This window comes from Ursus maritimus, unplaced genomic scaffold (genome assembly GCF_017311325.1).
Source record: "Ursus maritimus isolate PB19 unplaced genomic scaffold, ASM1731132v1 scaffold_6, whole genome shotgun sequence".
In the NCBI taxonomy this organism is placed as follows: Eukaryota; Metazoa; Chordata; class Mammalia; order Carnivora; family Ursidae; genus Ursus; species Ursus maritimus.
In genome coordinates, this window is record NW_024426774.1 from 36,861,492 (window position 1) to 36,885,119 (window position 23,628).

The 23,628-nt window shown below is 44.4% G+C and overlaps 1 long non-coding RNA gene and 1 gene segment (V, D, J or C); one reads left to right on the forward strand and one right to left on the reverse strand.

Annotated features, from left to right (window-relative positions):
* LOC121101006 overlaps window positions 1–23,628 on the reverse strand; it is a 42,297-nt gene that overhangs the window by 17,312 nt on the left and 1,357 nt on the right. The window contains exons 2-9 of one of the 12 annotated variants that reach the window (XR_005832852.1): window positions 23,327–23,524; window positions 23,142–23,220; window positions 19,783–19,845; window positions 18,398–19,161; window positions 17,739–17,852; window positions 16,926–17,005; window positions 14,192–14,271; window positions 12,642–12,720 (exon numbers count right to left, since the gene is read on the reverse strand). This is a non-coding gene — a long non-coding RNA (uncharacterized LOC121101006). Of the gene's footprint in view, window positions 1–6,036; window positions 6,158–12,641; window positions 12,721–14,191; window positions 14,272–16,799; window positions 17,006–17,738; window positions 17,853–18,397; window positions 19,162–19,782; window positions 19,846–23,141; window positions 23,525–23,628 lie in introns of those variants that run through there. The other 11 variants (XR_005832846.1, XR_005832850.1, XR_005832848.1 and 8 more) reach the window with 11 other exon arrangements.
* LOC103671488 overlaps window positions 5,734–23,628 on the forward strand; it is a 66,432-nt gene continuing 48,537 nt past the window's right edge. The window contains 2 exon segments of the V gene segment in view: window positions 5,734–5,888; window positions 6,106–6,401. Coding sequence covers window positions 5,840–5,888; window positions 6,106–6,401 — 345 coding nt within the window.

The window sequence follows — 23,628 nt, forward strand, 5'->3', positions numbered from 1 at the left end:
GCCCTTGTCCCTGCTCTTTAGGTCAACCAGCGTCTGAAACATCTCAGATCCTTCCCGCCTGTAGCATCACAGCTCCCCCTGGGGGCAGTGGGTGAAATGGCTTCAGCTCCCAGCTCTGCAGAGCAGTTCTTCATTTATTCTGACTCCAAATCAACGAGACTTCTAGAATTCCACCAAGAACAGCATTGTGAACTCGCCTAAGCGTAGAGAATTTAAAACAAATCAAACAGGGGTTCCTGGGTGGCTCAGTTGACTAAGTGGCTGACTCTTGATTTTGGTCATGATCTCAGGGTAGGGAGATGGAGCCCCCAGGGTAGGGAGATGGAGCCCCATGTCAGGCTCCATGCTGGGCTCAGAGTCTGCTTAAGATTTTCTCTCTCCCTCTCCCTCTGCCCCTCCCCCCACTTGCTTTCTAAAAAAATTGATAAAACAAATCAAACAGAACCTCATAGCACTTTTCTTTCAATGGGAGGGATGGATAAGAAAGAAACAAATAACATCTCTGCTGCCACTCCAAGTCTCTGAGGTCCCTTCCCTGGGCGGTGCCATCACTCCATGTGAACGGAGCAGTGGACGTCCAGGCCCATTTAGTGTGTCCTCATCCTTCAGCATGAATAGACAGAGGAAGAGGGAGCAAGTCTGTGCAGGTTAACACTTCCGTTCTGGAAAAAATAAAATCAACTGTAGTCTATATATTGTCAAGTATCCAAATCATCTCTTAATCACAGACAGTAGTCTTTCAATTTCTCACTTCCCTGCAGCATGAAACTACCCAAGACACAGGTCAGTGACAAAAATCAATACTCTAACATTATATATAAGGATGAACTGGAGCCAGTCTTATCAGAGCATTTTTGTATGTTTAATATTCTTTCTCATGAAGAGAGCCATCTTTCACTTTACCTTTTTCCATTTTTTCTTGACAAAATGAGGTTTATCTGAATAGAAGAGATAAGCACTGATTCTTCACGTGCCTCAGATTACACTGACTTGTCCTCGAAGCACTCACTGTTTCCTCCTATAATCCTGAACTCAGAACATCAGGTCCCAATGGAAGAGAGGACATCTGTATTCTTTCCTCCAAACTATCCTGTCTCTCCTTCCAAGGATCTCAGTTACTATTTAGTCGACTTGCTTTGGGTACTCTGATTCCAACTTAATTCCAGGGATGAACTGCAGGACGCTGGATTCTCCTTTCAGCAAATTCCGCTCCTTGACTGCAGCGGCCCTTAGAAATCTGTCAAGAATGGCCGCCACTGAAGCTTGACCACATGGAGAGAATCTCAGAATTCCTGGTAGAATATGAGGAATGAATACCACACACAAGGAACACGTAACACCAGGATCTGTTGGCACCCACGCTAAAATTTCCCTTACTATGGAACTAGCACAATGGAAGTCAAAATGGAAAGGTAGGAAGAAACTGGGTCTTAGTGATATAAATACGTGGCAGGATCAAACCTTTCCTTAAACCCTCCACTCTGGACTTTTCAAGAGCTTAAGCAACCAAATTCCCTTTACTCTTTAATGCAGTGTGAGTTGAGGTTTCTGGTAATTGCAACTGAAAATTTGCCAAAAGATTTTGTACTCTTTACCAACCTAATATGGTTAACAAAATTGAAAATATCTCCACTTTATTTTTTGGCCTACACAATCTCATCACAGAAAATACAAAAGAACCATTATTTCAAATGGTCTGTTCCTAACATGGGGAACCATGAAAAATGCAAGCCACTGTGATAATATCAGCCTTTTCCCAGGGAAAAGTTCACTATTTTCTTAAGATTGTCAAAAGTGTTTTTTTTTTAATTTTAAGACATTGAAAATCCTTTACTTCAAGTGTTAATTCAATTATTTCTATCTTCGTTACTATCCTGAGAGAGAACCGGATCTTCTTCAGGAATGAGCGCAGAAAATGGGAAGGATCACTAGACAGGTACACACGCACACACACGCACACGAACATATCCACACGTTGCAATAAAAATATTTGTAGCCACTTGATAGCACTGATGGCTTATACATTTGAACTAGCTGTATATGTTCACATGCCTTCCAGAAACTATTCCTCATCATAAATTATACCATCTTTAAATCAGTAATCAAAAAGCCTCCAAACAAATGAAAGTCCAGGACCAGACAGATTCACTGGTAAATTCTACCAAGTATTCAGAGATTTAATATCTATTCTTCTCCAACTTCCAAAAAAGTGAAGAGCAGAAATGCTTCTAAATTCAACTTATGAGGTCAGCATTACCCTGATACCAAAACCAGACGAGGATACCACAAGAAAAAAAATTACAGGCCTATATCCCTGATGAACATAGATGCAAAAATCCTCAACAAAATATTAGCAAACCAAATTCAACAATACATTAAAAGGATTATACACCATGATCAAGTAGGATTTATTCTAGGGACGCAAGGATGGTCCAACATCCATAAATCAATCAACATGCTATATCACGTTAACAAAATTAAGGGTAAAAATCAAGACTGTCTCAACAGATGCAGAAAAAAGGATTTGATAAAATTCAGTATCTATTTATCAAAAAAACCCACAAGATATAACAAGTGTTATAAAGGATGTGGAGAAAGGGGAGCCCTCAGGCATTGTTGGTGGGAATGTAAATTGGTGTAGCCACTATGGAAAACAGTATGGAGTCTTCTCAAACTTAAAAATAGAACTACCCTATGATCCAGCTATTGCACTTCTGGGTATTTGAAAAGATACATGCACCACTGTGCCCACTGCAGCATTATTTAAAACAGCCGTGCTATGGAAACAACCTAAGTGTCCGTTGATGGATAACTGGATAAAGAACATATGATATATACATATACACACACAATGAAATTTACTACTCAGCCACGAAAGGGAAGGGAATCTCGCCATTTATGACAACATGGGTGAAACCTGAAGGTAATATGCTAAGTGAAATAAGTAAGACAGAGAAAACAATTATGTATAATATTACTTACATGTGGACTCTAAAAAAGCCAAATACATAGAAACAGAGAGTAGATTTGTGGTTGCCGGGGGCTGGGTGGTGAGATAAATAGGGGAGTTGTTGATCAAAGGGTACAAACTTCCGTACATAAAATAAAGAATTTCGGATGGTCTCATGTACAGCATGGTGACTATAGTTAACAGTACTGTATTGTACTTGAAGGTTACTAAGAGACTAGACCTTAAAAGTTCTCACCACGAAAAAGTAGATAAGTAAAACAAAAAGGACAATTATGTGAAGTGATGGTGGCATTAATTATCCTTATCATGGTAATCATTTCACAATATAAATATAAATTATCACGTTGTGTAAAACTTAACACGATGGTATACGTCAATTATATCTAGAAAAAAAAATGTTGCATCATTTCCTTCTGGCCTCCATGGTTTCTGAATAGAAATCCTCTATCACCAGGCTAGCCCGGTGATGGGTATGAAGGAGCACACGTATTGCATGGAGCACTGGGTGTTATATGCAAACAATGAATCATGGAACACTACATCAAAAACTAAGGATGTACTGTATGGTGACTAACATAACATAATAAAAAATTTTTTTAAAAATCCTCTACCATCCAAGTTGTTTTCTCCTCTGGGTAAGTGTGATTTCTCTCCTTCGGCCTTTGATATTTTTTTCTTTTTCTTTAGGGCTCAGAAATTTCAATATGATGTGTCTTGACATAGATTTCTTCAGGCTTATCCTGTTGGGGGTCTGCTAAATGTGGACATTTTTCAGCATTTCCTTGTTCAAAATATTTTTCATCTCCATCCTCTCTCTGCGCTCTCTCTAGGATTCCAATGGCACAAATGTTAGATCTTTTATTCGGTCCTATGAATCCCAGGTACTCTGGGTTTTTGTTGTTGTTGCTGTTTTTGGTTTTGGGTTTTTGTTCTGTTTTGTTTTTAGCTTAGTTTCTCTTTTTGGTTTAGATTGGGTCTGATCTTTCCTGCTTTATCCTTCCAGTCTCCTCCTTCCCGGCCCTTACTCGCCAGCCACCCAGTAGTTCATCCACATCCTTACTTCAGGCCACTTCCCCAGCCACATTAAGGCGATGACCATTCGCGCTCTTTGAGTGTCTGCTAACTAAACATCTTGTTTCAGAGCCCTCCGTTATGGCTAAGGTATGGGAGCTGTCCAGTGTTACTCACATCAGCATATGATGTGAACCTGGACAAAGCCTGGAGTTCTTTCTCTGCCATTAGCTGGCTGGGAAGCCCTGTGTCTTTAATCAGATATGGTAAGAAGCAAAGACAGGAAGGCTATTGCAATACAGTACGAAGTTTTTATCATATGCATAGTCCCCTAGAAACAGAACACACAGTATGCCACACAGCAACATAGGGCAGCACCGAGGGGAGAAGAGAAGGCAGAGAGAGGAACTGCTGACTGTGTATTTTTACTGTGTATTTCATGAGAAGTACTGGAGAAACAAAGTCAACAAGCTACTTAAGCATAAGATTGGAGAGTTTGAAATTTTCAGCAGGCTGCAGACTACAGGTGTGCCCCATCGTCTGGGGGGATTCCAGTAGAGAGAAATGTCACAGACTGCAGGTCTCATTGAAAGGAGGCAAGCGAGGATTGTCCGGTTTGTGTATCAAAGGTGTGCTCTTGGGCAAGTCGTTTACTGCCTCTGGGAATTAGCTAACTTTGGGAGAGACAGTCCCTTCACAGCTGGAGCACCAAGGATGCAGAAATAAGAAAATACATTCAATATAAACCCTCATGAGGCTGAAAATAGGAGCTCATGCAGGGGTGTTTGGGCAAGAGTGGTGAGTATTGTGGAGATCTGAAACCCTTGTCCCACAAATTAAGTGTGGCTGCTGAACCTGCTTGGGTCCAATACTAAAGTAGTTACTTTCTCCTTCCTGAGGTTGACGGCCGCTGGGCTCCACCAATCTTAAAATCTGGTGTGTCTGACATTTCCAGTTTAGGACGAACAGCTCCGTCACACAGTTACTTGATGTGCCGTGGACCTATCTGTCTACGTATCTGTCTACCAGGGCTTGTGCTATGCTGGGAACTACTTTTTGAAGGCCAAGCCTTGCCATAGATGCCAGAAGTCCACGCTGTGAGTCTTAATCTGGGCTTGCGGGAGGGTCCACACGGTCCTTCCCTAACACAGATGCATGGACCACCAAGTGATAGGCGAGGTCACATGGCCCAAGGGATAGGGCCACTTGCATCACGACCTAACCCTGATACAGAGTCCCTCCTGGCTCTGTGCCCTCGGATATCCGGACCCCTGACATAGCCACCAGTGACGTGGGCGCATGAATCTGCAGGGTTTGCATCCCACCGTTGGAGCACATGTGTTTTTGCAAGACAGCTAAGTCCTCACCATTTCTTGCTCATCATGTCTAATTAGCAGGATGTTACTGAGAGAGTGTGGCCTGGCGGAATGCTCTGTGGACCGTTCATACAATGCATTATAGCAGAGAGCAGAGAGTTCGCGTAGCCCTGGGCAGAGACTGAGGGTGTGACCTGCTCTTCTCTGCTGGTGAAAGCCAACTCCACCGGTGGAGTGCGTTAGATTATGTCATGTCCCTGCTGGTGGACCTTGTATTTGGTCGAGGGTGGGGTAAAGCGCTTCCAAAACCTCCCCGTGGCCAGAAGAGGGAGACTTAATACACCCTGAGAAGGATGGGGCTGGGTGGGGGAGGGGGGATTCTTCTGCCAAACATAATTTTTGAGTATTTAAACAATACGAAAGTCCCATAATTTGCATATATTCTTCCTCTTAGATCTGAAGTGTTTCTGCCTCTCAGAATCTTGTAAGAGATTCTCTGGGTGTGTGGCCTGAGCAAACCAGACCCATCGAAAGCAGCACGATGGTGACTCCGTCACAGCTTCTTGGCCTTCTCCTCCTCTGGGTCCCAGGTGAGAATATTTGGACAAAGGAGGTAAACGTGGGGGTATTATTTTCCATCACTGATTTTCTTTCTTCATTGGGAATCCTTCCACAACTGAATTTGGCTTACTGATTAAGCAGGAAAAATGTAAAAATAAGTCGTATTCTCTGTCCTACCTGACTAGATAATGGTGACTTCTATGTGCATATCCTTGGGCTCTGCTAATGTTTCCTCTGTGGTTTCAGCCTCCCACGGTGAGATCGTGCTGACCCAGTCTCCGGCCCTCCTGTCTAAGGCCCTAAAAGAAAAAGTCACCATCACCTGCAGGGCCAGTCAGAGCATCAGCACCAACTTACACTGGTACCAGCAGAAACCCAACCAGGCTCCGAGGCTCCTTGTAAAGTATGCCTCCCAGACCATCTCGGGGGTCCCGTCACGGTTCAGCGGCAGTGGGTCTGGGACAGATTTCACCCTCACCATCAGCAGCCTGGAGCCTGAAGATGTTGCCACTTATTACTGTCAGCAAAGTAACAGCAACCCGCCCACAGTGTTACCGGTCAGAACATAAACCACCAGGGAAGCAGATGTGAGGGGCTGGGCTGCCTGCATCTGCTCAAAGAGTTTCTCAGGGGCGGCCCCGCTTGGGAGATCACTGGGAACTTGGAGAGAAGGGTAAGGAGGCTCCTCGGCCCCCTGACTGACTCCCTTTCCCCTTCAGTCCTGCAGCACAGACGTGACGGGGCCTCTCCTGATTTGATCAAGACGGAGATGATTACACCTGAGGAGTGTGGGTTATGGCATCAGCCAGGGTTCGTACAGCAAAAGAGAAGCCACTCTGGGTATTCCAAGCAGGACTGCTTCATATAGGGAAGTAAAGCCTAAACTTCACTCTTTCAAAGGCCTGGGGATATAATAATAAGGGAAGCAGACAGTAGAAAGAGGTGATTTCTCGGTGATCCCCCCGTAAGTCAGAGAAATCTACCGTTGAAGATACAGGCTGCCTCATCACGTGGTCCCCAGGCCGGTCCAGGAGGGCCAGGGATGGAGGCGCTCATGCTCTAGCCCCTGCAGCCCTCACAGGTGATTCTCAGGTCCTCCGCTTATCACGCATCCACCTGCAGGTGCTGATGGATGGTGCTGAATCGTCCTCTTCTGACCTGCAAATCGAAGGTAAGGCGCCTGCGTGAGCCACTCCATAGGAAACCATAGAGGAAAGAGGGCTCTGGGAAATGCGCTTCCAGAAATGATGGTGATGACGGGGAGTTGACAGGAGTCAGCCTGGGATGGTCACTCTTTTTACATCTCTCAGACGTTTGCCAGTTAGGGGAAGGCCCCAGAATATATCTGAATATGCTTCTAGCTACCATCATCAGGTCTGAATTCATAACAAGAAAATTCTGTGAAGCGACTGAATAAGCAGATAAATGAGGAAATTGTATCACATATAAAAATAATTTGACGAACAGTGAAGGACTTTTGTGACTAAAAAAACCAAATGTGGATGAAGCATTGTTGTTCCTGAATATGAAAATAAAAGTGAAAATATCCCGTTGCTTAAAATTTTCTGTGAGGCAGAGCATCACTGATGCCCTGGAGGCTGGTGACAGATGCAAGCTAGCAAGCCCCATCTACACGCACTCGCGAGGTCTTCACTTGAACAAGACAGCGGGGATCTGTGTAAGCTGTAAGAGGCTCTCTTTTAGAGAATTTTTACTTCCCCTAAAGTGGTCTTTGTTCATTTTCTATTTTCATGTAAGAAATTTCTGTTTAAAGCCACATGTTGAAAACACATACAATGTTACTTTGTAATTCACACAAAATTAAATTACAAACTTCTTTTTCGATGGCAAATATTGAAAAATATAATTATTTGGAAATAACATGACCGTGTATCTTTTTTTTTTTTAAGATTTTATTTATTTATGTGACAGAGGGAGACAGCCAGAGAGAGAGGGAACACAGCAGGGGAGTGGGAGAGGAAGAAGCAGACTCCCAGCGGAGGAGCCCGATGTGGGACTTGATCCCGGAACGCTGGGATCACGCCCTGAGCTGAAGGCAGACGCTTAACCACTGCACTACCCAGGCGCCCCCATGACCATGTATCTTAAAAATTAAATAGAAGAATGATTTTTAGAAATTCAAAGAGTTATGAAGACCTAAGAATAAGTCAAAATCATACGCAACCGTGTCGGAAGAACTGGACTTAAACTTGCTTGTTTTGGGGATTCTGTGCCCTCCTACAGCTTGCCATGAGAATGATGTGCCATGGGTAGTCACCACACCCTCAGTCTTGGCCCCAGATCAAACACAGTGCACAGGCTGGAGAACAGTTCCTCGCCCTGCAGAAGAACCACATGGCTGAGCCCTGTGCGCATTATCCAAATCATCGTCAACATGAACACCCATGACTACAGAAACAAATGCGTAGTATTACAAGCCACTGAGTTGTTGACTGGTTTGTTAAAACACTGTGTAAAATCTGGCTAATATGGTTTTTACACATCTTCGCATAGAAATTGACAGGTTTTATTAAAACCAATGGCATAAAAATGAATCCTTGGAAATCCATTCATAAGAAGACACAAACACATAAAGAAATGTTTTAAAAAAGAAATATTTGAATTAAAAGTGTAAAATTTACCCCACTGTAGAAACATCTACCTAAGATTACTTAGAGGAGTAATGATGATAATTTTTATGGATAATGCAGACTAATTAAAAGTGATTAAATCTAAATTTCATAAATAAAATTATACATGTGAATGTGTGCCCATATGCACATATGTGTGTATGTGTATAATATACGTACATGAGGATACATATTTTTGATGTGTTTATACAATTATCTTATGAATTAACCAGATGAATATGACTCCGGTATCTCCCCATAAAAAATTGGTGTCCACGACCAGATATAGTACTACCCTGGCTTGAGGAATTTTCTTTATCATCTTTGTTTCTAAATCATACACCAATTGGTATACTTATCTGAATATAGGTTTTCCCACTCAGTGGAGGTCCTAAGGGTATGAATGGAGATACTTTTTCCTACAAACCACTACAGCCTATGAAAGTCCCCGTATCTCTATGTCCACATTCATGTGGTGAATTCCAGGTATGAGATATTATCCAATCTTTTTTTTTCATTTTATGGTGAAATCTATTAATACCGTCATGACGTAGATCACAGCTCCTATGATTTACAGGGAAATAACAACTAAATGAAACTACTAATTAACAAGCATAAAGCAGACTGACTGAAAAATGAATTCGTGGGTAATACCACTTGTCTTCAAATGGAGCATAAGGGACAATACTCAGCCTTCTGAGAGGAGGCTATCGGAATCTTGGGGACGGGCAGTTATCAAGTCTGATCAGATTCGTTTAACAGTATGTGTTAAAATCTCAATTTCATCCTACAAATAGGAACTAGCATTTGTTTTGTCAACAGTTGTCATGTCTCTAAAATATTGGTTGAGTTATTTCTCTGGCCTTTTTGGCGAATTAGAAGATAAAATTACATTTTAGAGATGCATAACCCATGTGTTAAATATTTTAGACTGTTCATTATATTTTAGACCATCCCCATATTTTATACCTAAGTGACACTGAAGAAACTTGGATGAAACTGGAACAATTCAACAGGTTGTTCTGCAGCCAAAAGAAACCAGGGGTGAAACAAATCGACCTAAGTCCTACGGACTTTTAACAGAGAGCCCATTGCATGGGTCATTGGGGTATATATTAACTACCTCATTTCCCTCTTGCCCAGGTAAGGAAAGAGATATGGAGACTTAGAAAGAAACATTTAGGGGCGCCTGGGTAGCGCAGTGGTTAAGCATCTGCCTTCGGCTCAGGGTGTGATCCCAGCATTCTGGGTTCGAGCCCCACATCAGGCTCCTCCGCTGGGAGCCTGCTTCTTCCTCTCGCACTCCCCCTCCTTGTGTTCCCCCTCTCTCGCTGGCTGTCTCTCTCTGTCAAATAAATAAATAAAAAATCTTTAAAAAAAAAAAAAAAAGAAAGAAACATTTATTACCAGGGGTGAAATAGGGACTAGTCAGGTACCTGGAGATAAAAAAACAAAACAAAACAAAACAAACCACCAAGAGCTTTCAATTCCAGATGAACACAGATGTTTCCTTATTTTTATGAATTATTTCTGGTTTTGTTTTTGTTTTGTTTAACAATTTTAAAAGAAAGAGAGAGTAGAGAAAAGGAAATTATTTAACAGACATAAATGTATGCCTGACTTATGCAATTATTGTGAAAGAGCTTCCTTAGTATTCTGTCCTCGGTGTTCCCTCAGGTCTTTCTGTCGGAAGGTTCTGGAAAGGCTAAACCACAGTGCCTTGGCACTCTTCACTGCAGGGGCCGTTAAGACTCTGACTATCAGCTGCATTCCTGTAGAGTGGCTCTCGGCATAGAGAGAGGGGAGGAGAAACATATGACCAGAGGGGCTCACTTCTCTGGAGTGGGGTCCAGGCAGCACAATTATGGGAACCCCTTACCTATATCTGGTCAGAGGCAGAGGTCCCTTCGTCACTGCCATTACACGATGAGACCTCTGATGGGTTAGTCCTTCTCAAGCTGGGGTCTCCACGTCTCCCTGCAGAGCCACAGGCAGCTGCCGTGGAGGAGGAAGTACGGACCCAGAAGCCACTGAGAGCAGACCCAGACCCAGGAGGCTATGCCCCTGGGGAACCTCCATCAGGAAATGCTTGGTGTCATCCACACAGCTGGTCAGGGACAGCCACCTGGCTTTTATGTACTGGAGCTTCTCCACCCCAGGGTGGTGGTTTGTGTCCGGTCTCCATGAGAGTGGGGACACCTTCCCCACAATGTGCGGGGCCATCCTCCTCCTCCCTAAACATACACATGGGGTGGATACACACCCGAATGTGAGATCTTCCCTGAACAAAGCTAAGTCATTTCCTTTCCCATAACAAATTCCAAAACTAGCTCTAATATAAAACCAAAGTCCTAGAGTGATGACAAAAATAATGTCATAGACTCTCCATACATTCAATAAACAGCAAAAATAGAAGTGAAAGTGAGGAAGTCTGGGGGGAAAGTAGGAACCAATCTGAAAAGACCTGCTTCTTTGGCAGGTACATCCCGCGTGCATAAAGGTACAGCAGGAGAGGAAGAGATGGTACCCCAGGTAAGGATCTGACCCATGTGTCCCCATTCTGATCCACTCTGGAGAGCTGCCACAGGGCTGCACCCCCTGGGGGGTTGGCTTAGGCTTTGGTTCTCCTGCATCCCAGTTCCACTCCCTCCTCTGCCCAATCCTGCTTTCTCTTTCCAGAGATGGTGATCTCAAGAACATTCCCCAGCCAGTGTCCCACATGCTACATTCCATATGAGTCTGCTTTCCAGGGAACAATGCCTGTGACCAGTGATATCCAAGACTAGCCCAGGCCAGATTGTCATAACAACCTTCATAGACAGAACGATGTCAGAAAGAGAGAATGTGACAGTAGATAATTGAGCACATATTATTAGACATACTATTAGAAAGTAAATATTGTGCAGACTCTTCGAGTATTTTGTCTCTGTCACTGGAAAACTCTAGGTCAGGGGAGCTGAAGCCTAAAGTCCCAGCTTCTGACTCAGTTCCTGGACCTAAGTCAGTTCCTACTCCCAAGCTCATTGATTTGAGGGGGAGGCTAGGACTCAAAGGCAGGGCCCTAAAATTCTGCCCTAGATACACGGAGAGAATCTTGCTTCCTTATTTTCCCCAAGGAACTCAGGGCTCGGGGCTTGAGCTCAGAATGAGAAAGCTCTCTGCTAGAAGGACACACAGGCAAGGCAGTGCTCTGGTGGAGGAGAGAAGGGAACACACTTTCCACAGAGAAACAACAAACAAGCAAAATAAACAATCAATCTCAAATTCCAGCAGTGAAGAATAATTTTTAACTGACGAGAAACTGGAGGACTTCATGAGAAGTCCTCAGGACAGAAGTTCCATCCCTCACAGGAGAGACGTTGGGGTTGGGGATGTAAATTGCTACACAAAGTAAAGACTTTATTAAACTGGAGGGATTATGAGGCGGCGTATGGTCAAAGGGCACTTCTGTCTCACTTTTCCTAATTGGACTGGGGGGGTTGGGGGCTCTGCCAAAGGATTAGCGTTGATATAGGAATAACCTTGACAGTCACCTAAGACATCGCTCCCATTTCTCCACAGGACTCACATGAGTCCCAGACAGCACTACAAAATGTATTTACACATATACCGATTCCAAGGAAAACCAAAGAGAAGAATGACAATATTGGGAAGGAATTCAGATTTCGCACATGGAGATCAGGGCCTTGAAGGACTAGATCATGGAGCTCAGAAATGACCTGCTTCACAGGGTTCAGAAATAACTTACAAAGTCAGAAGATCAACACATTCATACGTGTATGTGAGCTGCCTGAGGCCAACATAGTTAGCTGTGAGTTTGTCCTCTAGTGGGTGATAATTTGCAGTTATTTAGAGAAGGAGACCCATGTCAATCACAGGTCCCAAGAATCTTCTCAACAGACCTGAAGCTGGGGAAGCTCCCTCTGCTGGATGGCTTGATCACAGTTCTCAGGCAAGAACAAGCTCTTTTCAGAAAGAACTTCCATTTGAGCTCAGTCAGGACACAGGTCGGCTGTCTCTCAACTTGGCCAAAGCGCTATGAGTTTGTGCTGTTTGCCTTGATAAAATTTATAGATCAAGTTCTACAGAACGTATACCAGAGTCCAACTCCCGACACACACACTCCGACCTCAGGATAACGGGCTCACATACCTGAAGCAGCAAGAGAATCGTCCCAAGGTACACAAATCCCACACTGGCTTCCAGCTTCATGGATTCCAAACGACTGCCCCTGGCAAAGAGACAGAAGTGCAGTAAAACCCACCTGTGTAGTCCTTGCTCATTCAGGTGACAGTGGTCAAGATTAGAGACTCCTAGAGCCCTGTTCCCCACTGGACCTCACGGAGGTTCTTCCTACACCCCTCACACAGGCTGAGTATTTCTCTGTGGTGTGCCGTGACCAGCTTGATGGGGTCCATTTTATTGTCCAGGGTCCAACATAGGTTGTGAACAGGAAGGAACAAAGACTCCTGTTTCGAATTAGGAACACCCTTCCTTCAGTCTACAGGCAGTAGAGGAACATTTCAAAGTCTTTTAGACGAGAAAGCATTTTTATAAGATTTTGCATTTTCTAAATATTTTAGGGTATGAAATTATAAGATACATAATGAAACACAAAAGGAGGCTTTGAAAGTTTTCATATTAAGTTTGGTAGGAAATAATAATATTTTTGAAATTCAACCATTCTTAGGAATATTTTGTAAAGGAAAAAACAAACTTAAACTGATACACAGTAAATCAACACGACAGATAAATAATTTTCAGCCATATGTCCACACACTGAGTTTTCACATGGGAGAATGTGTAATGTGATTCTTTATTGTTTTTTAGTATACTTCACAGATAGTGTTAGATAATGTAATTCTTAATTTAACATCTGTAATGAATAGTTTTTCAAACTCGCCTTAAGGTTTATAATACAGTCTTATATTTTCCATTTGTTTTTGTCCTGATTTTTTTCATTTTCAGGGGCTTATCTTTCTGAATTCATACACTAGCAGGATTCATTAAGAAGGCTGGCATTTTCAAGAGTAAGACTCAGGAGTCCACTGGCTAGCACTGTAAGTATAGATCTAGGAAGAAAACACACAAAAAAAGGCGAATAAGATGCTAGCTAGTGAACTATGGGACGTGGGCTATTATAATCGTACTTCCATCGTACTTTGTCATCAACACCCGAGGCTTTGCACTGAGACCAGGGTTTGCTTTCAGTACCATTTGTATATAATAATTCTCCCAACTCTGGTGCAAAATTTAACTCTTGGAGGATTTCCTAGAAGATATTCAGAATGAGATTTTTTGTGTACTCATGCCTGGAATTATAGGTATTCAGTTATTTTTCAATTTCGTATGACTTTACATTTAAATTACCTGAGAGCTAACAGAACTACAAACTCTATTCCTTAGTTTCTCCAGAATTTTGTTTGCAGAACAGTGACTTTAGTTGTGAGGTAATTTGAAGTTGACACAATTGTCGCAAATGATTCAATACAACAGAATGTCCAGCTGACGCATGAAGAATCATCAGTTTATGTCCCCATTTTAAGGAAGGGTCTCACAGATACCATGTGTGTGCGTGTGTCTATCTGTCTGTCTATCTATCTATGTATCTATCTATCTATCTATCTATCTATCAACTATCTATCTCTGGGGAGAGAGAGAGAAGCAGGCAGGATACACACCTGATTGTAACAAGTGCTTACCACAAATTTCATACTCACTGCCTGAAGCATAAAATTCTGTCTTTTTTCTATACTCTTCCGAAGGACTACTGCTTCTCTACCTAGAAGAGACAGATGATTTTCTACATGTCAAGATCATCTCACGTTCGTCTTCTCATAGAGTATAATACACGAGGTCCCAGGGTGAGTTTAATTCATTACTACATCGTTATTAAACTGTCTTAAACCGTTAACCCGTAAACAGCAGATCCCAGAGACTCTAGAACTATCTCCAGTTCATCCTGGGATTTGCAGATCGGCTGCCAATAAGCAGCAGTGGGAGTGGGATCTGTTTCCTCCTGGACATTAGCTGAGAGAACTCCAAGCGGGATGGCCATTCAACCGCCAGAAATGGACTCTGGACACTCAGGCCTGTATCTTCAGGGTCTCTGGAGCTTTCTCAGAAGGGCAGGGCTATGAGCACTGTGTCTGGCCACAGATTCGGATTTTCACATTAGATCCTTCTTCCCTCTCAGGCAGTAAGGAATTTGCCTCTGTTACTTGTCCTCCAAGCACAGAAGACATTTTAAGCTCCTTGACTCCCAGGACAGGGACCTGCACCCTGCCTTTGGCTCTTTCCCCTCTGCCACACCCACCAGGGGATTTGCATATTGTGCCCTGGGGAGGACCTTCCCTTGCAGGTCTGACATAAAGGGCAGCTCTGAGCCTGTCTTTCCTTGTTAGGACTCAGCAGTTCAGCTTCTCAAAATGAGGCTCCCTGCTCAGTTCCTGGGGCTGCTGATGCTCTGGATCCCAGGTAAGGGCAGTGGGGGGCTGAGGAGGAAGTACGGGGTGGGAGGGGGAGTTCTGGGGGCGCTACTGCTCTCCCTGTGTATTCTGTCCAGGGGTGAGATTGCCCTCCAACCAAGGGAATATAATTTTTGGACCTGTGAAAATGAAGAATAACCAAGAAGGAACAAAGGATAGTGCTTTACTGAGATGCTGAAAATGCAAGAGGCCACTTTGTGCCTTGAAATTCTTCGGTCATCTTAAAAATTGGATATGTTTAGAGTATGATTCAGATCACAAAATATGATTTAGTCTAAACTACACAAACTTAAAATCGTAAAAATGGCTTATACTGTTTCTGCATAACCTTGTACGTATCTCTCATTCTTTTAGGATCCAGTGGGGAAATCATGATGACACAGACGCCACTGTCCCTGCCCGTCACCCCTGGAGAGCCGGCCTCCATCTCCTGCAAGGCCAGTCAGAGCCTCCTGCACAGTAATGGAAACACCTATTTGTACTGGTTCCAGCAGAAGCCAGGCCAGTCTCCACAGCTCCTGATCTATAAGGTTTCCAACCGTTTCTCTGGGGTCCCAGACAGGTTCAGTGGCAGTGGGTCAGGGACAGATTTCACCCTCAAAATCAGCAGGGTGGAGGCTGACGACGTGGGAGTGTATTACTGCGGGCAAGGTACACAGAAACCTAGCACAGTGGTTCAGGCCCGAGCACAAACCCCTCCGACCGGCCGTCAGCGCTGTGCACAGGTGTTGCTGGGGCGGGGAGCAGGCACAGCGGAGGGTCTGAGTGGCTGCACAGGCAGATGCTGGGGAACTCAGGGCAACAACGTGCAGCTGCGTGCTCTGAACCATGTGACGGTCCCTCGGTGACGACAGCTGCTGGGGGGCAGAACCAGCTCAAGAAGAGAGGGGACCAATATGCTGTCTGAGCAAGAAGCTGGACGGGAGAGCTGACCAGACCCTCATCCCGACCTTCCCGGCCTCGGGTGCAAGGGTCACTTACACTTCGTCAGCCTGAGAGTCTGAAACATGAGTTATATTGGTGAAAATGCAAATTAAATACATTTTGGAGCTGACAAATTTTGCTATAGTTTCAAGAGGATAATATCTGGTACCATTCAGAAATTAGTATTTTTTATTTTTCTCCTCTGATCTTCCTTCCCAGTTACACTAACTGCTCGTGTACGATGTTCTCTATGGAAAAAAGATACCCGTTTTCTTGCAACATATATAGAAATCATTTTTCAAATAGGTCAAACTTTTCAATATAAAACCCCAAATCTTTAAACTTATGCAACCAACTACAAAGCAGAGCATATTGAGATGGGAGTACAGGGTGGGAAGGTCAGATCCGGGAAAGCATGTCTTGTTCTCATTCTCTCAACTTCTGATCAAGGAAAGGATCCTGAAAGCAGTAACTTTCAAACCCATCAATTATAGGATTATTCAGGCACCATAAAACAACACAAAAACCACAGTCTTGAGGCCTCCACGCTAATACTTTATCATAATCACCAGAGAGTAACCACTGGGGAATAAGGGAACGCAGTGCAGGACACATTCCTACACCACACACCGCACGTTCGGCTCTGGACTCTGACTCCTAGTGTTCTTGTCTCAACACAGAGAGGGGCTTGACGCATAATCCCCTCTCCTTCTCCTTAAAGGTAGGTCGACTGTAGAAAAATTGTAGATATCAGAGCAATGTGACAAGATATTCTGTGGCCTTGGGGTGGGAGTGCGTAAGAAGGAGGACATAAATCTCAACCATAGAAAATTCTATAGAAAATGGAGAAGAATTTTGGGGATTGGGATACAATCCTCAACTACAGCACTTAAGGTACCTAAAGTTGTTGTCCATTGAAATTCATGTTATCCCATTGGGGGCTCAGAGGAATCCCAGAAACCACCACGTTCTTTCTCACCATTTCTCAAAGGAAAAAGTCTGTAGGGTTCAGAAAGTGGCTTACTAGGGGTCATCTGGTAAAGCAATGAGAATTATTGTAGGAGAGACGAAATCTTCTAAATGATTCTTGTTTTCACTTGATTCCTAGAAAAGGAAAACCTTCATGTAAAGTTTCTCTACTTTCTCCCAGAAGACGACAGACAAATGACTTTGATCATCTCTTTTCCTAATCTGAATGGAACTTTATAAGCAGAAATTCAAGAGAAAAGGGTACTTAGCTCCGTTCACCGCCAAGCGGAACTCACTCACTTCCCAACAAGAACTTCCCAACAGTTCACTTGAGAGTCTTTGATTTGGATATAATCCTCATATTCCCTGTTTTATTTGCCTAAATAGGCAAATACATTAATATTGCCAAAGAGCCCTGGATATAATCCTCATATTCCCTGTTTTATTTGCCTAAATAGGCAAATACATTAATATTGCCAAAGAGCCCTGAGAGTGAGGAAGGGCCCTAGGACAGCCTTATCCCTCCCAGGCAGTCCAAAAGGAAGGAGGGCTAAAGAGGCCAAAGTCCAGCTCTCTGCAAACAAATTTCCCCAACAGCTCCCTCTTCAGCTCCACTGAGTGTCCTTTACAACCTGCACTTTGCCTGGGACAGCAGGGGAGCAGCGCCTGGGAGGCTCAGTCAGTAAAGCCTCTGCCTTTGGCTCAGGTCATGATCTCAGGTCCTGGGGTCAGGCTTCCTGCTCAGCAAGAGACTGCTTCTCTCTCCCTCTGCCCCTCCCCCTCAGGTGCACCCTCACCGTCTCCCACCCTCTTTTTCCCTCTCAAATAAATCAATAAAATCTTAAAAAAAACAAAACAAAACAAAAACCATGCACTGTTTGGTGCCCTGGAGTCTGTGTAGGGTATGGGCTCCCTTCCAGCAGGAACACCAGGCCCCCAGCTTCTCTAAGGACGGTGGTCTTCTAGAATTCCTGATTTATGCCTGTGAGATAATAGAAAATATACGTATTGATCTGCATCCCAAGCTTCTGGTGCAGAGCTCCTAAAACCCTTGTAATCTCCTAAGAGATAAAAACACTAGGAGTATCTTTTATTCTGTGAAGATGGCCCCGAGTGGGCTCCTGGATGGGCACTGGCCACCAGAAAGACCAAGCCATGATTACAAGTTGGGAATGTGCAGCCACATCACCCATCCTCTCGGGAGGGGAAAGGGGCTAAAACGGAGTTAATATTGATCGTGTCTATGTGAGGAAGCTCCATTACATCCCTAAATGCAGGGTTCAGAGAGCTCCCAGGTTGGTGAACACGTCCAACTGGGAGGATGACACACCCCAACTCTGTGGGGACAGAAGCTGCTGCACCGAGGACCCTCCAGTCTTCACATTAGGTATCCCCCCATCTACCAATCATCTGTATCTGCATCGTATCCTTTAATAAACTGGTAATATGAGTAGGTAATTTTCGACTGGTGTGAGCTGCTCTGGCAAACTAATCAAACCTGAGGAGGGAGGCATGGGAACCCCTTACCTACATCTGGTCGGAGGCACAGGTCCCTTCGTCACCGCCTTTACACGACAAGACCCCTGATGGGTTAGTCCTTCTCCAGCTGGGGTCTCCACGCCGCCCTGCAGAGCCACAGGCAGCTGCCGTGGAGGAGGAAGTACGGACCCAGAAGCCACTGAGAGCAGACCCAGACCCAGGAGGCTGTGCCCCTGGGGAACCTCCATCGGGAAAGTGCTTGGTGTCGTCCACACAGCTGGTCAGGGACAGCCACCTGCCAAAGATATTCAGACCAACTATTTATGTGTACTCATGCCTGAAATTATAATTATTCAGGGTTTTTTCAATTTGCTACTACTGCGGGTTTAAATTTCCTGAGCTCTAACGGAACTACAAACTCTGATCTTTCAGTTTCTCCAGGATTTTGTTTGCAGAACAGTGACTCGAGTTGTGAGGTCATTTGAGCTGACACAATTCTCACAAAAGATCATTAGGACATACACCAGACTGACACGAGCAGAATCATCCGGTTATGTCCCTGTTGTAATGAAGGATGGTTAGTCAACTGATGCCCCAAGCAGCTCTGACCCCGCACCGGGTTCTATGGTGACTGTCGTTCACTGAAGACCCAGGAAAACGTCCATCACAGGTACAGGTGACCCCTAGACATTAAAACAGCCCCATTTTTATACTCTCACATATGGAATCTCTTTGAGATGAGCTCATGAACTGTAGACGCATGTTGATGCCCAGCTGCAAAGCCAGTTGAGAGACATAGCTTCTCACACGAGCTAATGAGAAAGCAGAACCGTAGACAGACACTAGTTACACATGATGAGGAAGCCTCCGTATGGGAAGGGGTTTCCTGAGGGTCAGTAAGAAAAAGATAACCTAAAAGGAAACATTACAAAATGAAACATTGTTCATTCCGTCCCATCCTCTTAGGCAGGGCTGCCCTTAAGAAATCTCTTTCATTGGGGTGTCTGGGGCGCTCACTCAGTTACACATCTCCCTTCGGCTCAGGTCATGATCTCAGGGTCCTGGGATCCAGCCCCGCACTGGGTCGCTGCTCAGCAGGGAGTCTGCGTCTCCCTCTGCCTCTGCCCCTCCACCCTGCTCCTGCTCTCTCTCTCTCCCTCATGCTCACTCGCTCTCTGCTCAATTAAATAAACACAATCTTTAAAAAACAAGAAATCTCTATGATTGATATGGTACATGTGTCAGTCAGTGTGTGTGTGTGTATACAATTCTCAATATACACAATATGCTGTCTGTCTATCATCTACCTATCCATTTATCTACCACCATCTATCGACCTATCATCCATCTACCTATCTCTGGGGACAGAGAGAGAAGCATGGCAGGATACACACCACATTGTAACAAATGCTTGCTACAAATTTCATACTCACTGCATGAAGCATAAAATTCTGTCTTCTTTCCTATTCTCTTCCACGGGTCTATTACTTCTCTACCTGGAAGAGACAGATGCTTTTCTACCTGTCAAGGGCTTTTTAGTTTCATCCACTCATAGACTATAATACACGAGGTCCCAGGGTAAGTTTAATTCATTACTACATCGTTATTAAATTGTCATAAACCATTAACCTGCAAACAGCAGATCCCACAGACTCTAGAACTATCTCCAGTTCATCCTGGGATTTGCAGATCCCCTCAAAATCAGCTGAAGTGGGACTGGGATCTGTTTCCTCCTGGATATTAGCTAGAGAACTCCAAGCCAGATGGCCATTCACCTGCCAGAAATGGACTCTGGACACTCAGGCCTGTATCTTCAGGGTCTCTGGAGCTTTCTCAGAAGGGCAGGGCTGTGAGCCCTGTGTCTGGCCACAGATTCGGATTTTCACAGTTACATCCTTCTTCCCACTCAGGCAGTAAGGAATTTGCCTCTGTTACTTGTCCTCCAGGCACAGAAGACATTTTAAGCTCCTTGACTCCCAGGACAGGGACCTGCACCCTGCCTTTGGCTCTTTCCCCTCTGCCACACCCACCACGGGATTTGCATATTGTGCCCTGGGGAGGACCTTCCCTTGCAGGTCTGACATAAAGGGCAGCTCTGAGCCTGTCTTTCCTTGTTAGGACTCAGCAGTTCAGCTTCTCAAAATGAGGTTCCCTGCTCAGCTCCTGGGGCTGCTGATGCTCTGGATCCCAGGTAAGGGCAGTGGGGGGCTGAGGAGGAAGTACGGGGTGGGAGGGGGAGTTCTGGGGGCGCGACTGTTCTCCCTGTGTATTCTGTCCAGGGATGAGATTGCCCTCCAGCAAGGAGAATATAATTTTTGGACCGTGAAAAATAAAAGAAACTAAAACGAACCAAGAAGAGTGCTTGACTGAGATGCTGAAAAAGCAAGAGGCCACTTTGTGCCTTGAAATTCTTTGGTCATCGTTAAGAATTGGATATGTATAGAGTATGAATGAAATCACAAAATATGATTTAGCCTAACCAACACAAAATTTAAAATCATAAAAATGGCTTATGCTGTTTCTTCATAACCTTGTACGTATCTCTCATTCTTTTAGGATCCAGTGGGGAAATCGTGATGACGCAGACCCCACTGTCCCTGCCCATCACCCCTGGAGAGCCCGCCTCCATCTCCTGCAAGGCCAGTCAGAGCCTCCTGCACAGTAATGGAAACACCTATTTGCATTGGTTCCGGCAGAAGCCAGGCCAGTCTCCAGAGGGCCTGATATATGAGGTTTCCAACCGTTTCTCTGGGGTCCCAGACAGGTTCAGTGGCAGCGGGTCAGGGACAGATTTCACCCTCAAAATCAGCAGGGTGGAGGCTGACGATGTGGGAGTTTATTACTGCGGGCAAAATCTACAGTCTCCTCCCACAGTGGTTCAGGCCGGAGCACAAACCCCTCTGTCCGGCCGTCAGCGCTGTGCACAAGTGTTGCTGGGGCGGGGAGCAGGCACAGCGGGGGTCTGAGTGGCTGCACAGGGAGATGCTGGGGAACTCAGGGCAACAACGTGCAGCTGCGTGCTCTGAACCATGTGATGGCCCCTCGGCGGCGACAGCCTTAGCGGGGCAGAACCAGCTCATAATGGACGGGACCAACCTGCTGTCTGAGCCAGAAGCTGGAAGGGAGGGCTGACCGGAACCTCATCCCGACCCTCCCGGCCTCGTGTGCAAGGGTCACTTACATGCAGTCAGCCTGAGAGTCAGACACCTGAGACATACTGGTGACAACACAGTAACGTACATTTGGAGCTAAATATTTTTCCTCTATATTCAGTAAGATACTATCCAGAATGGGTCAGAATTTATAATTTTTTATTATCCCACCTTATGAACCTCTGCTTTCCCAGTTGCACTAATTACTCTCATAGGATGTTCTCTAGATGGCATTCTATACACGCTATCCCCACAGAAAATACAGGTGAGAAAAATCAGTAAAATTGATCGGTGGTCAAGCACCCAAATAGACTGTTGTAAATTCCTAGCAGAAATAAGCTCCTAATCCCGTAAGGAAGTAGGTGGTATGTACATATGTATATATTGAAATATTGCTCAGCCAAGGAAATGATATCTAGTTATTTGCCACAACACGGATGGGCCTAGAAAGTATAATGCTAAGCAAAACGAGTCAGACAGAGAAAGACAAATACCATATGTTTTCATTGATATGTGGAATCTACAAACAAACAAAAAAAAACCCCACAAACACAAACAGACCTGTGAAGAAAGAGAACACTGACAGGATATGTTAATGCTGCGCAAATCTGCACTCAATTCGTACCTGTCTTACGTACAGAACAGGCAGTGGCCCTTTAGTATTCTTTCCTCTCCATCTCTCATGTGAATCACACTTTCCACAGAGAAAAAGCAAACACAGAAATACATAAACACTCAATCTATCTCACATTCAGGCAATGGAAGGATATTTTTCAACTGACGAGAAATCTGTAGGACTTCATGAAAACTCCTGGGGTAGAAGTCTATCCCTCAGAGGAGAGACGTTGGGGTTGGGGATGTAAATTGCTACACAAAGTAAAGAATTTATTAAAGTGGAAGGATTATGAGGTGGTGTATGGTCAAAGGGCACTTGTGTCTCACTTTTCCTAATTAGACTGGGGGGGTTGGGGGCCCTACCAAAGGATTAGCATCGATATAGGAATAACCTTGATAGTCAACTAAGACATTGCTCCCATTTCTCCACAGGACTCACATGAATCCCAGACAGCTCTTCAAAATGTATTTACATATATATTGATTCCAAGGAAAATCAAAGAAAAGAAATGACAATATTGGGAAGGAATTCAGATTTCACACATGGAGATCAGGGCCTTGAAGGATCTAGATCATGGAGCTCAGAAATGACCTGCTTCACAGGGTTCAGAAATAACTTATAAAGTCAGAAGATCAACACATTCATATGTGTATGTGAGCTGCCCGAAGCCAACATAGTTAGCTGTGAGTTTGTCCTCTAGTGGGTGATAATTTGCAGTTATTTAGAGAAGGAGACCCATGTCAATCACAGGTCCCAAGAATCTTCTCAACAGACCTGAAGCTGGGGAAGCTCCCTCTGCTGGATGGCTTGATCACAGTTCTCAGGCAAGAACAAGCTCTTTTCAGAAAGAACTTCCATTTGAGCTCAGTCAGGACACAGGTCGGCTGTCTCTCAACTTGGCCAAAGCACTATGAGTTTGTGCTGTTTGCCTTGATAAAATTTATAGATCAAGTTCTACAGAACGTATACCAGAGTCCAACTCCCGACCCACACACTCCGACCTCAGGATAACGGGCTCACATACCTGAAGCAGCAAGAGAATCGTCCCAAGGTACACAAATCCCACACTGGCTTCCAGCTTCATGGATTCCAAACGACTGCCCCTGGCAAAGAGACAGAAGTGCAGTAAAACCCACCTGTGTAGTCCTTGCTCATTCAGGTGACAGTGGTCAAGATTAGAGACTCCTAGAGCTCTGTTCCTCACTGCACCTCATGGAGGTTCTTCATACACCCCTCACACAGGCTGAGTATTTCTCTGTGGCGTGCCGCGACCAGCTTGATGGGGTCCATTTTATTGTCCAGGGTACAACATAGGTTGTGAACAAGATGGAACAAAGACTCCTGTTTCGAATTAGGAACACCCTTCCTTCAGTCTACAGGCAGTAGAGGAACATTTCAAAGCCTTTTCTGTCAAGAAAGAACTTTTATAAGATTTTGGGTTTTCTAGATATTTTAGGGCAAGAAATTATGAGATAAGCAACCAAACAGAAAAGGAGACTTTTAAAGTTTTC